The sequence below is a fragment of the Trifolium pratense genome, linkage group LG3 (assembly GCF_020283565.1).
Source record: "Trifolium pratense cultivar HEN17-A07 linkage group LG3, ARS_RC_1.1, whole genome shotgun sequence".
In the NCBI taxonomy this organism is placed as follows: domain Eukaryota; kingdom Viridiplantae; phylum Streptophyta; class Magnoliopsida; order Fabales; family Fabaceae; genus Trifolium; species Trifolium pratense.
In genome coordinates this window covers 14,233,554-14,246,166 of record NC_060061.1, presented here as the reverse complement: position 1 = coordinate 14,246,166, position 12,613 = coordinate 14,233,554, and the positions used below count along the sequence as shown (strand labels likewise).

At 33.1% G+C, this 12,613-nt stretch overlaps 2 protein-coding genes across 2 annotated transcripts; both read right to left on the bottom strand.

Annotated features, from left to right (window-relative positions):
- Positions 1-3,355: 3,355 nt before the first annotated feature.
- LOC123916334 (polygalacturonase inhibitor 2-like) lies at positions 3,356-4,856 on the bottom strand. The gene has a single exon (XM_045967771.1). The coding sequence runs from the start codon at positions 4,624-4,626 to the stop codon at positions 3,592-3,594; it is 1,035 nt and encodes a 344-aa protein (XP_045823727.1). The 5' UTR covers positions 4,627-4,856; the 3' UTR covers positions 3,356-3,591.
- Positions 4,857-5,812: 956 nt separating this feature from the next.
- Positions 5,813-9,488, bottom strand: LOC123917894 (tRNA (guanine(10)-N2)-methyltransferase homolog). Its single transcript, XM_045969804.1, has 6 exons — positions 9,114-9,488; positions 8,691-8,902; positions 7,722-8,039; positions 7,522-7,596; positions 7,276-7,350; positions 5,813-6,678 (listed from the first exon to the last, which is right to left on the bottom strand). Exons 1-6 carry the CDS (start codon positions 9,328-9,330, stop codon positions 6,127-6,129), a joined length of 1,449 nt encoding a protein of 482 aa, XP_045825760.1. The 5' UTR covers positions 9,331-9,488; the 3' UTR covers positions 5,813-6,126.
- Between the last annotated feature and the right edge of the window lie 3,125 nt (positions 9,489-12,613).

The following is a 12,613-nucleotide window of genomic DNA, read 5'->3' as shown; positions in this document are numbered from 1 at the left end:
ATTTATTTGATATGGTGTTACTCATTTTAAATCGCATAATAACGTACTCTCTATCCTCTAAGGAAACTCACCTATCGAGTTGTGAATAAAAATATTCAATCTATATATATATATATATATATATATATATATATATATATATATATATATATATATATATATATATATATATATATATGTCTTGACATGACATATCCACAACACCTGCTAAACTAATTCAACTAATTAATTTAGAGATCAGATGGCTAGACTGGGAAGACTTTTATCTCTTACATGCATTGTTTTTATAGCTGTGCTCTTTGGTAATTTCATTTTCACAATCAATTAAAATATTAAATTTTCGGTGTAAATTTTTTTTACACACATCATTTAATGAATGTGACACATCACGTGTTTTAAAATATCATACATAATGTGTTGGTATATTATTGAACACATGTGTATTTTCTTTCTATATACTTTGAGGCCAAAGATCATTGTCTGTGCTTATCAAAAAAAAAAAAAAAATCATTGTCTGTGTATTTTATGTTTAACTATATAATTGTTTACATAATGGAAATTCCTAAATAATTATTGTTCTGTCCCTAAATCATTCTCTTATTCCGTGATGATGAGAAAAAACATAATAATGGCAACATAAAGTATTGATTTATTGAATGTAGAAATTCTAAGATGAATTTTTTTTTTTTATTAATATGTTTAACTAGTGCTTCAGAGACACTGTTTAGTATTTTTCATAAAAAATTATATGTCATGTGAATAGTTGATAATAATATCGTATTATATATACAAAAGTATGAGATTAAAAATTCAGAATATAATTTTCCGCTTATTTATCTCAATGGATAAATTTCCAGGCATTAAATTATTTTAAAAAATTATTCAAAAGAAGAACTTAAGAATTTAACAGATTTTGATGTTATTATTTTAATTAATTTTGTTATTATAAATTAGTGACGTACGTACAAGTGAATCTAACTAATTAAAGTTGAATTATCAGGATGTGAGAAAACAAATGGTGAAGTGGATATTGGTGCAATTACAGAATCAAGTCTGAAGTGTTGTTTCGACAATCATATAGGCAGTTGTGTTCCAAATAGTGCAGACGACGACCATTGTAATCAGATTTGTTTAGGTCAATGTGGCAAAGGAGGTGAGTGCAAAATTAGAGGGGCAAAACCACCAAATCATTTTTGTCATTGTTTTTGTTAGATTATTAAGATTTAAATCAATTTTAGATGTATAATATAAGATATCAGATTTATAATAAGATGTTATGTTGTTTGGATTTATAATTTCTCTTTTTATTTGAAATATTTTTTAGTAAGTGATAAAAAAAATTGATTCCCAACTCTTTAGAGAAAACTCAAGAAAAATTCAACTTGTGTGCCCCATAATTTTTTGATGGATATTAGTGGAAACTAAGTTATATGTTGACGTGATACAATATAATTTATCTGTTTTAAAAAAGAAGATACAATGTAATTTATATCATTTACAAAATGAAACTTGCACATTTAACTACGAGTATATTCTCTCTTTTTGTCGATAGACAAAGTGAAAAGCATTACTAAAATTCACAAATGAAACCGTGAGATTCTAGGTTTGAACTCAAGTGAAGATATTCAACCTTGTAATATCGGTATTGTAAGTGAGTTACGACTTACGGTCAGAAAATATATTATCTATGTTTACACTATAGTAATTTTTGTAATTTTAGTGCATTTAGGAGGTTGATCAATTCCTATAAAAAGAAAGAAGAAGAAAGAGAGATAATATATTTCTACCTTGAGTTTGCTATCATAGAATTCAACAATGACACCGATTTATTCGACACTATAGTATACATTTCTTATCAATGCAAGTATGCAACGATTAAAAAATGAAAGAAAAAAAAAAAGACTCTGTATAAATATCTTTCGCTCTTAAAATGGATGATAATAATTTCAATGGATTCTTATCTCATGTCACACTTTTCTAAGACAATCTCTTCTCAATAATATGATGTTTGAAGGGGATTCACAAAAATAAGAAATTTCTTTTAGTGTCCCTTTACTTTTCTCGCGCACCCCTCTTAACTTACCAAATAGGTGTTAGGGGTGTTTTTTCCTCAATTTTCTTATTTTTATAACGTCTACTACTTAAATAGCGCACATGTAAAATCTCAAAAATTTCATGTTTAGTAGGTTTTTTTCTCAAATTTCTCATTTTTTTATAACGTATGCTACTTAACCAGTTAACTGAATTTGTTACTTAAGTGGGTGACGTGTAAGATCTTGAAAATTTTGTTAGGATGTATTTTTTTGATAAAAAATTTCTCATTTTTATAACGTCGACTATTTAAGTAGCGAATATGTAAAATCTTGAAAATTTCATGTTTAGGAGGTTTTTTTTCTCAAATTTCTCATTTTTTTATAACGTCTGCTACTTAACCAATGAACTGAATTTGTTACTTAAGTGGGTGATGTGTAAGATCTTGAAAATTTTGTTAGGATGTATTTTTTTAATAAAAAATTTCTCATTTTTATAACGTCGACTACTTAAGTAGCGAAAATGTAAAATAAAAAAATAAAAGGACGCACGAGAAGCACAAGGGCGAAAAAAAAACTCCAAAAAAAAATAATACATGAAAAAATGGACTTTTTGACAAATATTCCAAACCCATAAGACAATTTGATCACATGATTATCCTAGGTCTATGAAAGTGCATTAAAGATGAGCAACTTATCCTATGCTAGTACAAAAGAACATGGACATGAGGAAATATTGTTTAAAGTAGAACAACATGCCGCAGAGACAATAAAAAGCAACTTTCCCTTATCATGTAAATAATTTGGTGTCAAATTTTATGTTCATCAACCTAACATAAAAAATACTTTTTTTTAATCGCATCTGGTTAACCAAAGATTGGTGGCAAAATCATTTAATTTCCATTTTCCCCACTCTGATTCCAAACACACTAAGATATTCCTTTTTGTTCAAAAGAAAAAGATTTTCCTTTTTCTCCCTATTTTTGTTTCACAATTACTATATCCATTCCATATTATGCATTTCATCTGAGACTTGCACACTTTTTATAATGTAAAATAATATGCAAATATTAAAATATCTTTATATTCCTAAGTTCAATCCCCGGCTGGGGCGTATGAAAAAGTATTTGTTGGGAGAGACCAACTCTTTAAATGGATCCCAGTTACATCGAGGGAATTAGCGTCTGCGGTTGTGTAAAGAAAAATGTTTTTTGACATTGATCACATGCATCATATGTTTATACAAATTTCATTTTTAATTTTTGTTTTCTTGAGACAGTATTTATTTACGCTCAATGACATACAGTGTAGAGATACGATACCAAGAATTGTGTGTCCAAATATATCACATCACAATTGTAAAATGAACAAAAAATGTGAAAAAAGCATACACCAATATTTTAGATTTTAGAGATACATTTCTTCGAAAATAAGTTTAGACACACATAATATACGAGACAGAACGAATAGTAATTAATTATAAAATCACTTTTTTTAAATGAAGCATGCCAGCTTTTTTATTTAAAACTTATGATCACATAGTTTTGGTAGCTGATACAATTCAAGTCTTGCAAGGTCTAAGAGGAAAACCACACAAACACCTATTATGAGCATAACAAGACTCATCAAACTTTTGCAATTTTCCACCTACTGGAATCTCACCACACAAGTTATTGTTGCTCACATTCAACTTACTCAAATGCTTCAGCTTCATCAATTCCTTAGGCAATGTACCGTAAATTTTATTGTTCCTCAAATCCAACCGTTTCAAATTCTTCGGCAGCCTAACTTTTCCAAGATCAAAAGCAAACGAGTTATTGCCCAAGATTATATACTCAGTGCGTTTCTTTGATCCAAAGAATACCGAAGCATCACCCTCCAACGCGTTCCGTGACAAGTCCACATATAACAAGTTCAGCTTCGCCAAAGACGCTGGAATCTTTCCGGAGAGGCGGTTTCGCGAGAGAGACAACCCTGTGAAGGAATTCGAGAACGTTCCATATGATTCAGGTATTGATCCGGTGAGTTGGTTGTGAATGAATGCGATTTCTTCAAGGTTAGGGAGAGATGGGAGGGTGTCTGGGAGGGTACCAGTGAGTTTGTTGTAGTACAAAATAATGCCTATTAGAGTCTTGATCTGTGAGAGGGTGTTGGGTATCTCGCCGGAAATGTTAGTACGCATGATGTACAAGTACTGGAGTTTGGTGAGGTTGGTGATGGACGGTGGGATAGGGCCGACAAGGTTGGGGATGTGGTTGAAAGTGAGGTCGTGGAGGAAAGGGAGGTTAGTGAATATGGAGGGTGGAATTGGAAGGGGTTCAGGGAGGTCGAGATCGGAGAGTTCAAGACTGTTGACGCGGTAGGTTTCTATGTGGATGTCGCATAAGATACCTAACCATTTGTCGCTTTCGCAACAGTCGGTAGTTGGATTCCATGAAGAGAGTTGGGTTGGGTTGCCAAGTTCTTTTTTGATTTGGAGAAGAGCTTTTTTGTCATGTGGGTTACATTTTTCTGAGAGTGAAGGTATGAAGTGTTGTGTGGTTAGGATTAGGAGGAGAAGTAGCAAGTGCTGCATGGTTGATGTTGAAGATATCATCTTGTTTTTCAGTTCATTTGCTAGCTTGCTGTTGGGATATAGTGAAATAGTACTACATATATAGGCATATATGGTGGGTTTTAGGGGCAAATGAAAGGTAGAGAGTTTTTTTTTTTTTCCTTTCAGAAAGCCAAGAAATATATGAAATTAAAAAGAAAAAAATAAAAAAAGAATGGCATAAGATATGTCCTACACCACCAATACAATCTGTCTGATAGCACAAAACATACCCTCCCAACTAAAAGACCATTGAACAGATAAAACAAAATAGCACATATACAAACAGGCCTAACAGCCACAACACACCAATGCAAAGTTAGATTATTAACCCCTAATAAACATGTGAACAAAACAGCTCAAGAAGGTAAAGAGTTATTACCTGTCACTTAAGTTAAATTTGAGAGTTAGTACACATTGTTACGTTTATAGTAAGGAGTTACCTGTTATTTTCAAGAAGGTAAAGAGTTACCTGTCAAATAGTTGGGCATCAAAAAGTAACATTTTTTACTTTTGTGCAGCATGTTGTTTGTTCTATTTTGAGGATAATTTTCTAATGTGTCATGTTCTTGTGTATTAATTATTACTAGCATAGGATGCTCTTTCATATTTTATTTTGGTTAAAATATGCTCTTTTTATTAGGGTGACAATGAAGTAAACCAATTCAAAAATAGTTTTAAGAGTCAACAAAGATAATTAGTTTGAAAACAAAATGAGTTAAACTTAAACTATGTATAATTCGACTCATTTGTTCATGAATCAACAAGTGAGCTACTCTCTCGAATCCCGCCTTAGTCGTGACCCCATTCATACAATTTTCATCCTATGCCATCGAGAGAGGAAAGTATCATCCCAACTCAAGAACAGACTAATTCAAGGGACATCAATCTAATTGTACACTAGCAAGCGACCCATTTAAAGTCCAAAGCTTCACTTTGTATAAACTAACCCAATACAAGAAGTAGCACCCATCCCAAAACATCAACCATTAGGGTTGTTGTTTAATAGTAATATTTGGAGTTTGGTCAAATATTCTGAAATCACAATTCTCTTGATCAATCATTCTCTCATTTAAATAATGTATTTTAATTATTCATCTAAATAGTGTAGTTGATCCATTTCCCTCAAATTAACGTTGTTTCACATGGCATAAGTACAAACAAAACCAAGAGTAATAAGGTGAGAGAATTGACCAGAGTAATCAAATTAATGTTTGAGAGGCAGAGCTTATCAAAATAGGACAGTCAAATTATACTAGTGAAGTAAACGCTAGCATAACTATGGAAAATAGGAATGTATCAACCCCATCAAATTAAATACAAGAGAATAAAAAGATACATCTAACAAATTAAACAAAAATATCACTAAATTGAAAAAAGGAGGGAGGCATATGGGTACATTGGCCTCTGTATAGTGAAAAGTTATCATCCTCATGGACATAGAAACGTACACCGTCTGGCTACAGTAATGGTTAAGGGACATAAGCATCTACTTTGTGAAATCTAAACGTATTTTCCTCTGTATTTAAGTTTTGAATCCTTACTCTTGTAATCGCCTGCCTCCTTTAACTGAGCATCCGCTGGACTAAAAACTGCAGAATGAAGATTACCTTCTTCTAACCACTTTACATGGTTCTCCTTAAACTCAAGGTGTTGTAACCTAGCTGCCAAATGTATTTCCTCCGTGTACGGACTTATCTTAACCATTGTAAGTAATACCCTGCAATATCGTGAACTGAGGATCTGCTCAGAAGAAGAAATCAGTTTAAAACATGGATGCTCCGGGAAATGATTATGTGGAGAGTCTTCTTCTCTCAATATGGGATAGAAAAACACGAGTCTGCCACCCATTACAAGCATCTTGGCAGCAAGATCAAGCAAATCGTGTACACACTCAACTAAACTGTAAGGTGCAGTTGATGGTATGTGATCTGTCCTTTTGTCGTCGGGAACTATGTAAGGTTCCACCGCCCCCTTAAGTAGCTTCCTGCCACCAGATTTGCGTCCCCCAGCTCGCACTCCGTAGGGAGGGTCACATATGATCGCATCAAATACCTTTACAAACAGAAAACTTCAAATATTATGAACAAACCTTGCATCCATTCAATTCTTTTTTGTATTTCACAGTTCATACATGATTTTAGGGATAAACACGCTTATAGAATATGCCCCTAGTTATCTTCATAAATCCAGTACATAACAACTGGTAGCAAAACTTGCCAGCAGCCAAAATTTCTATAGGGATCAAGTTACTCTCGGAGTAACTTTGAGCGAAGTCACTCAGCTTAATAATTTATTATAAATATTGAATTTACCAATCCATTTGCTGATTATTGTCATACTATATTAATCACTAACTGTTGTGGTGAAGTATTGAGCAAGAAAATTAGAAACAATATGATTTGGTATAATGCAATATGATTTATGGCCCATTGAACCTTATGTGTATTCCAATTTCCAACTAGTGGATAAGGGAATAAGGCTTGGTTATTGTTGTTAAACAGTCAAGACATACAAGACAATTACTAATATTGGAAAATTATTAACTTGTGTGTCGAGACATACAACACAATAGATGCTCTCCTTTTGGATTGGAAGAAAAATTACAAATTAAAGTACAAGGACAGGAATTGTTTTTTTCAAACAAATTACCTCTTTCAGCCCAGGACGCCAGGGAGGAAGGTTGTTATCAGCCCTTAAAAGACCAACAGGCATTTCCAATCCATACTGCAAAATGTACAGTCTAATAAGTTTATCGGAATGAGATGCATATCATAATGTACGCTTTATTCAAGCAAATTCGGTCGTGGTGCTAAATTCCAACTTTATTTACTATACACGGTTATTTTTACTAGCCATAAAACAAGTGTAAGCTGTAAGAGTGTTTGCCAGAATTACCTGCTTAAAATTACTCCAAACATTACGGTCAGGACCACGTCCATCACGTACTACCCTAATGTCAATGTCAGCACCCTGAACAATTTAGATGAGTTCTTGTTAAATAAAATCATCGGCATGGATATTAACATGAATTTTCCTAAATGAAATCAAAAGGATAAGTTAGAAAAAAAAAACAGAAGAAAAAATGAGAAGCAGACCATGGTCATTGCTCCAAAATGAGCTGCTGCAACAAGAATACTTCCGGTTCCAACAAAAGGGTCATAAACTAGTTTACCAGGTGTAGCCAGTGCTTGGTTGGCCATTAGAAAAGCTATCTCAGCATCCATGGCTGTTGGCCCAAGATAAGTACGGCTTTTCAACTCGTATGTCGGTATAAGCTTCCTATCAGAAACACCAACTTCACGACCAAAGAACATTGTCTTTTGGACAACTGGAGGAAGACCGTTATTACCTTCACTATTATCAATTTCTATTAGCCAGAAGTTGTGATCCGGGTTTCTCAAATTTACTTTTCCCTGCAAACAAAGTGACCAAACTACGATGGATAAGACATACATTCTTGCCATAGTATGAGTTTTTCAGAGAAGGAGCATAATAAATAATGAGAAATTTCATTTATTGTAATGCATTGGACTTCTCAAATGATCAAAAAGGGACTCTGGCCATCTCAAATGAAAACAAATGGGGATGGCAAGATGCACACAGGATAAACAAAGTTGTAAAATAGTGCTCGATAAATTATAAACATCAAAAAGCTTGATAAAAATTAACAATTAACATGCAAAATCCCGGATACTAAAAAACATAAATCAAATCAAACAAAGGGATAGAAAACACATAATTCGTCAACTCTTCACAGAAACTATAATGTAGTTTTAATCATGCCAAGCCAAAATCAGACAATATAGTTTCCAATGAAATGGCATTGAATAGAAATTACTGAAACTGCATTTTAAACAACTATACTTAATCAATCTACAGAACGCACAAAAGAAGGTTCATTTGCACCAAACAACATCGAAATTAAGCATAAAGTCAATAGTTTCCTTCATTCAAGTAAATATATCAAATTTCACAACATTTTCACAATGTATCAAGTTCTAATTACACATAACTAAAGTGAGAATCTCCTCAGTCACAATAAATAAGATTAAAGGACACAAAACCTTGAAAGGGATATATGTGAACCCTTGAATGAGTTCCTTTTGCTCCTGTAGACTAATAACCTTCCCAAAGGTATCAACAGTAATCCTGAAAGTGCTGTTAGAATCCAAGTATGGCAATTTTCTCTCATCTGGATAACTCAATATAGATTCCTTCAACTCCTCATAGCTACCCCCTTCACCCCATAGCTCATACATTCCCTTCACAAGTATACCTACATAATAACCACCCCACAAAAAAATTAAAATTAAAATTTGAACAAACCCACCTAAAAAATTCAAAATTTATACAAACCCATTATAAAAAATAAGAAATTTAAGCAAACACAAAAAATAAAAATGAAAAATAATCAAAGGGCTAAACTAAAATTAGTTGTAGCAATAATAAAAATGAAAAAGAATGTAACTGTGAAAATGAAAACTGACTTCGATTAGCAATGTTGCGAGCAATTTCTTCAGAAGGGAGATTAACTAAATGGAAAGGAGAATCTGGGTGGTGATGAAGAGGGAGTTTCCATTGCAATTGGGGATGAACGACATCGTTTTGGTTGTCTTTGAAAGCTCCAAATAGTTGTGCTAAAGATTCAACTTCGGGTTTTCTGTAATCCAAATATCTGTGAAAGAAAACGCAGAGATACCACATGGTTTTGTTTCTTCCGGAATCGAATAAACAAGTTTGAAATTGAAGAACTTAGATGAAAATGATTTTGGCGGTGTCTCTAATTCCTAAACCCTATTCAAAACCCTCGCCTCAATTGGACTAAGCTTTTATTTTCCATTGATAAATTAATTAATCAACTCTTCAGATTAACCTTTAACCGTTGGATTTATGTGCAAGAAAAATATGGATGGTAGATATTGGGATTTTGGCTGGATTAGGCTTTCAATTTAATTAACAAGTCTTTTTTCAAAAAAAAAAAAAAAAAATTGTTGATAAAAGTATGTTTTCAATTTATTTACTGCCTATTGAATTAACATATTTTTGAGTCTATTAAAAATAATTTATGCAAATAGATGATTTTTGTTATATTGATTCATAAATTTTTAATTTAATTTAGATAAAGTGATAAATAAGCCAATTTAAACATGCCCTTATTATATTATGCCAACAAAATTACTATATTTTTTTACTACTAACAAAAATAATTTAAATCAATAAAACATAGGAGAATTTTATTTTTTTGGACGCAAAATAGGAGAAAACTTAAAACATTATTCTAGGTACTGTTCATCCTGTGCCCACTAAGATCATGACACGTGTACTAAAATTCAAGTTATATCCAACTTAATTAAATAGTATACGCAATTAAACCTATGAAGCACCGACACTCCTCAGATTAGGCGTGTCTGTGTCGAACACTCACACCGACACTTATGATTACATTAAATTATATCATTTTTCCAATTTTTTATCGGTGTCGACGTATCGGTGTCCGTGTCGTGTTCGGTGTTCGTGTCTGTGTCCGTGATTCATAGCATTAAGCATTTTTCCGGCTATTTTAACTATTTTTTGACGCACACCACTATGTTAACTTTAAGTTTAATTTAACAATGGAAATTGCATCATCACTGTTTTTCACCACCACAATTTCTGTCAAACACACAAATTACTTTGATTTTTGCCACCGTAAGGGAAGAATCTCAATCTCTCTAATTGCAACATGATTACATAAACAGGTCTCCCCATTCTAAGAGATTCTCATTATCAGCTAAGCAACCAACTTAGCAGCTAACTTCTAAGCTAGTGTAACTACCGTATAACAAACTTGGAGAAGAGGTTGTTTGTTAGTTTTTTAACGGTTATTTATATTTATATGATTATAATCAGGTCTTTTATTAGTTATAAAAATAAAAAATTAGGCCTTTTATAAGGAAAAGGTGTCATTTTTGAGAGAGAAAGTGTAACTTTAAATACAAGTAATATCTATCCAATAGTGAATAGTGTGATAGTATCAAATATCAAAGTTTCTTGCATTGTTAGAGATGGCTGCACCAGAGGAGAACAAGAACCACCCTTTTTCCAACAAACAAGAAGAGGTTTGTTTGTTTCATCCCCTAATCATTCCCATTTTGCTTTTCTCTCCATTTTTTGCTGCATTTTCCTTTCACTTTACTGCATTTTTATGCCTTATACAACCATATGAATTCTTTTCTTGCACTTTGCTTCTGTTGAAAGTTGAACAATTCAATTTGTAGATTTTTGTATTGAATCTATGTTATATGATCAGCTTTTGTGAATTGGATATATCTCCCAAAGTTCAATATTTTTCCCACCAATGCTACTCATTTTACATATTGTATACCATGTTTCTTTCAAAAATCTTTGTTTTCGCTATCAAATTCGGAAATTTCTTGAAGTTTTCTTTTTTGTTTTTTCCCTATTTTGCTTAGTTTATCTGCTTCTTGCTTCTGAGAGGCGAGTTTATTAAAATGTCAGTCACTTCTTTATTTTCATTTTAAAGTGTTTACATTCTTTATGTTTGGGGTTAATGGTCTTTGATTTCCTGTTCGTTTTGTTCCTGAATAATTTAAGGATCTAACTCCTGCGATAATGTGTTTATTTATGACCTGATATGATTAGTCTCCATGGTATTCTTATTACAACAATCGATGATCGTTCCTGGTTTTTGTATGCATGAAATTTTAATTTACTCTATTTAATTTTTTCCTGTTGGTTTGTTTATTATGCTTGGCAATATGCAGGATGATTATTTGTTTCACGAATACATGCTTAGTCTACTCTCAGTTGAGGAGGCTGTCTCTATTGATGAATTGCTTGGCTATGTACAAGATGGTGCTACGACGAATTCAGTTCAGCCATCTCCTATTGCCAATCAAGAACCAAGTGGTTTGTCATGTGTTGACTTGAATGCACCTCCAGCATCAACAGCGTTACCTATTGCCGGGAATGTAATGCCAGGTTTTGACTTGAATGCACCTCCAGCATCAACAGCGTTACCTATTGCCGGGAATGTAATGCCAGGTTTTGACTTGAATGCACCTCCAGCATCAACAGCGTTACCTACTTGCTTCACTTCTTTGCATCTTTCTGGGAGCCAAGGTAATCGGCTATCACAGGTCGCTACATCAATGGAGACAAATTTGGGGTCATCCGAGATTGAGGTTCAGGCTGCTGAAGATTTCGTTCAGTCAGCAATTAACATTCCGAGTGAAGATTTCGGTCAGAGGAAAGTGTAATCATTGATTATTGATTCTTCTGCTTCATAATCTTTATTTCATTATGGTTTTTAACTTTCTTCGTTAGCCTAACAGCAAAGTTTGACATTGCAGGCACATGTCAGATCTAACCGAGGAAGGAGGGACTTCCAATTCACACTTACTTGCTCCTGAAGTCATAAGAAGTTCTGATACCTCATCTCAAATTGAGGTTCAGGCTGCTGAAGATTTCGTTCAGTCAGCAATTAACATTCCGAGTGAAGATTTCGGTCAGAGGAAAGTGTAATCATTGATTATTGATTCTTCTGCTTCATAATCTTTATTTCATTATGGTTTTTAACTTTCTTCGTTAGCCTAACAGCAAAGTTTGACATTGCAGGCACATGTCAGATCTAACTGAGGAAGGAGGGACTTCCAATTCACACTTACTTGCTCCTGAAGTCATAACAAGTTCTGATACCTCATCTCAAATTGAGGTTAGAAATTAAATTCAAACATTTTTTTACTTTGAGATTTGGTCCTATATATTAATGACATTCTTCCAGCAGGATGACCGCAACAAAACTCTAGCACCAAAGTCATCAAAATGCTATTGCAGGAAAAGAGGCTGTGATATCGAATGGTGTTCATGTGCTAAGGTTTTTTTCGTTGTTACATATATCAATATCATGTATTTTTTAGTTTCATTTATAATCTGAGTTACAATGGGTGGTTTTATTTTGAAGGGCGGTGTTGGTTGCTCCAAAAAT

What these genes read in the sequence shown, in the direction of transcription:
- LOC123916334 (XM_045967771.1), bottom strand. Translation starts at nt 4,626, where the DNA reads ATGATATCTTCAACATCAACCATGCAGCACTTGCTACTTCTCCTCCTA.
- LOC123917894 (XM_045969804.1), bottom strand. Translation starts at nt 9,330, where the DNA reads ATGTGGTATCTCTGCGTTTTCTTTCACAGATATTTGGATTACAGAAAA. An exon ending in ATTTTGGAGCAATGACCATG is followed by an intron (nt 7,597 to 7,721) that starts GTCTGCTTCTCA and finishes TAAATTGTTCAG; the next exon opens with GGTGCTGACATTGACATTAG. An exon ending in TTTGGAGTAATTTTAAGCAG is followed by an intron (nt 7,351 to 7,521) that starts GTAATTCTGGCA and finishes TACATTTTGCAG; the next exon opens with TATGGATTGGAAATGCCTGT.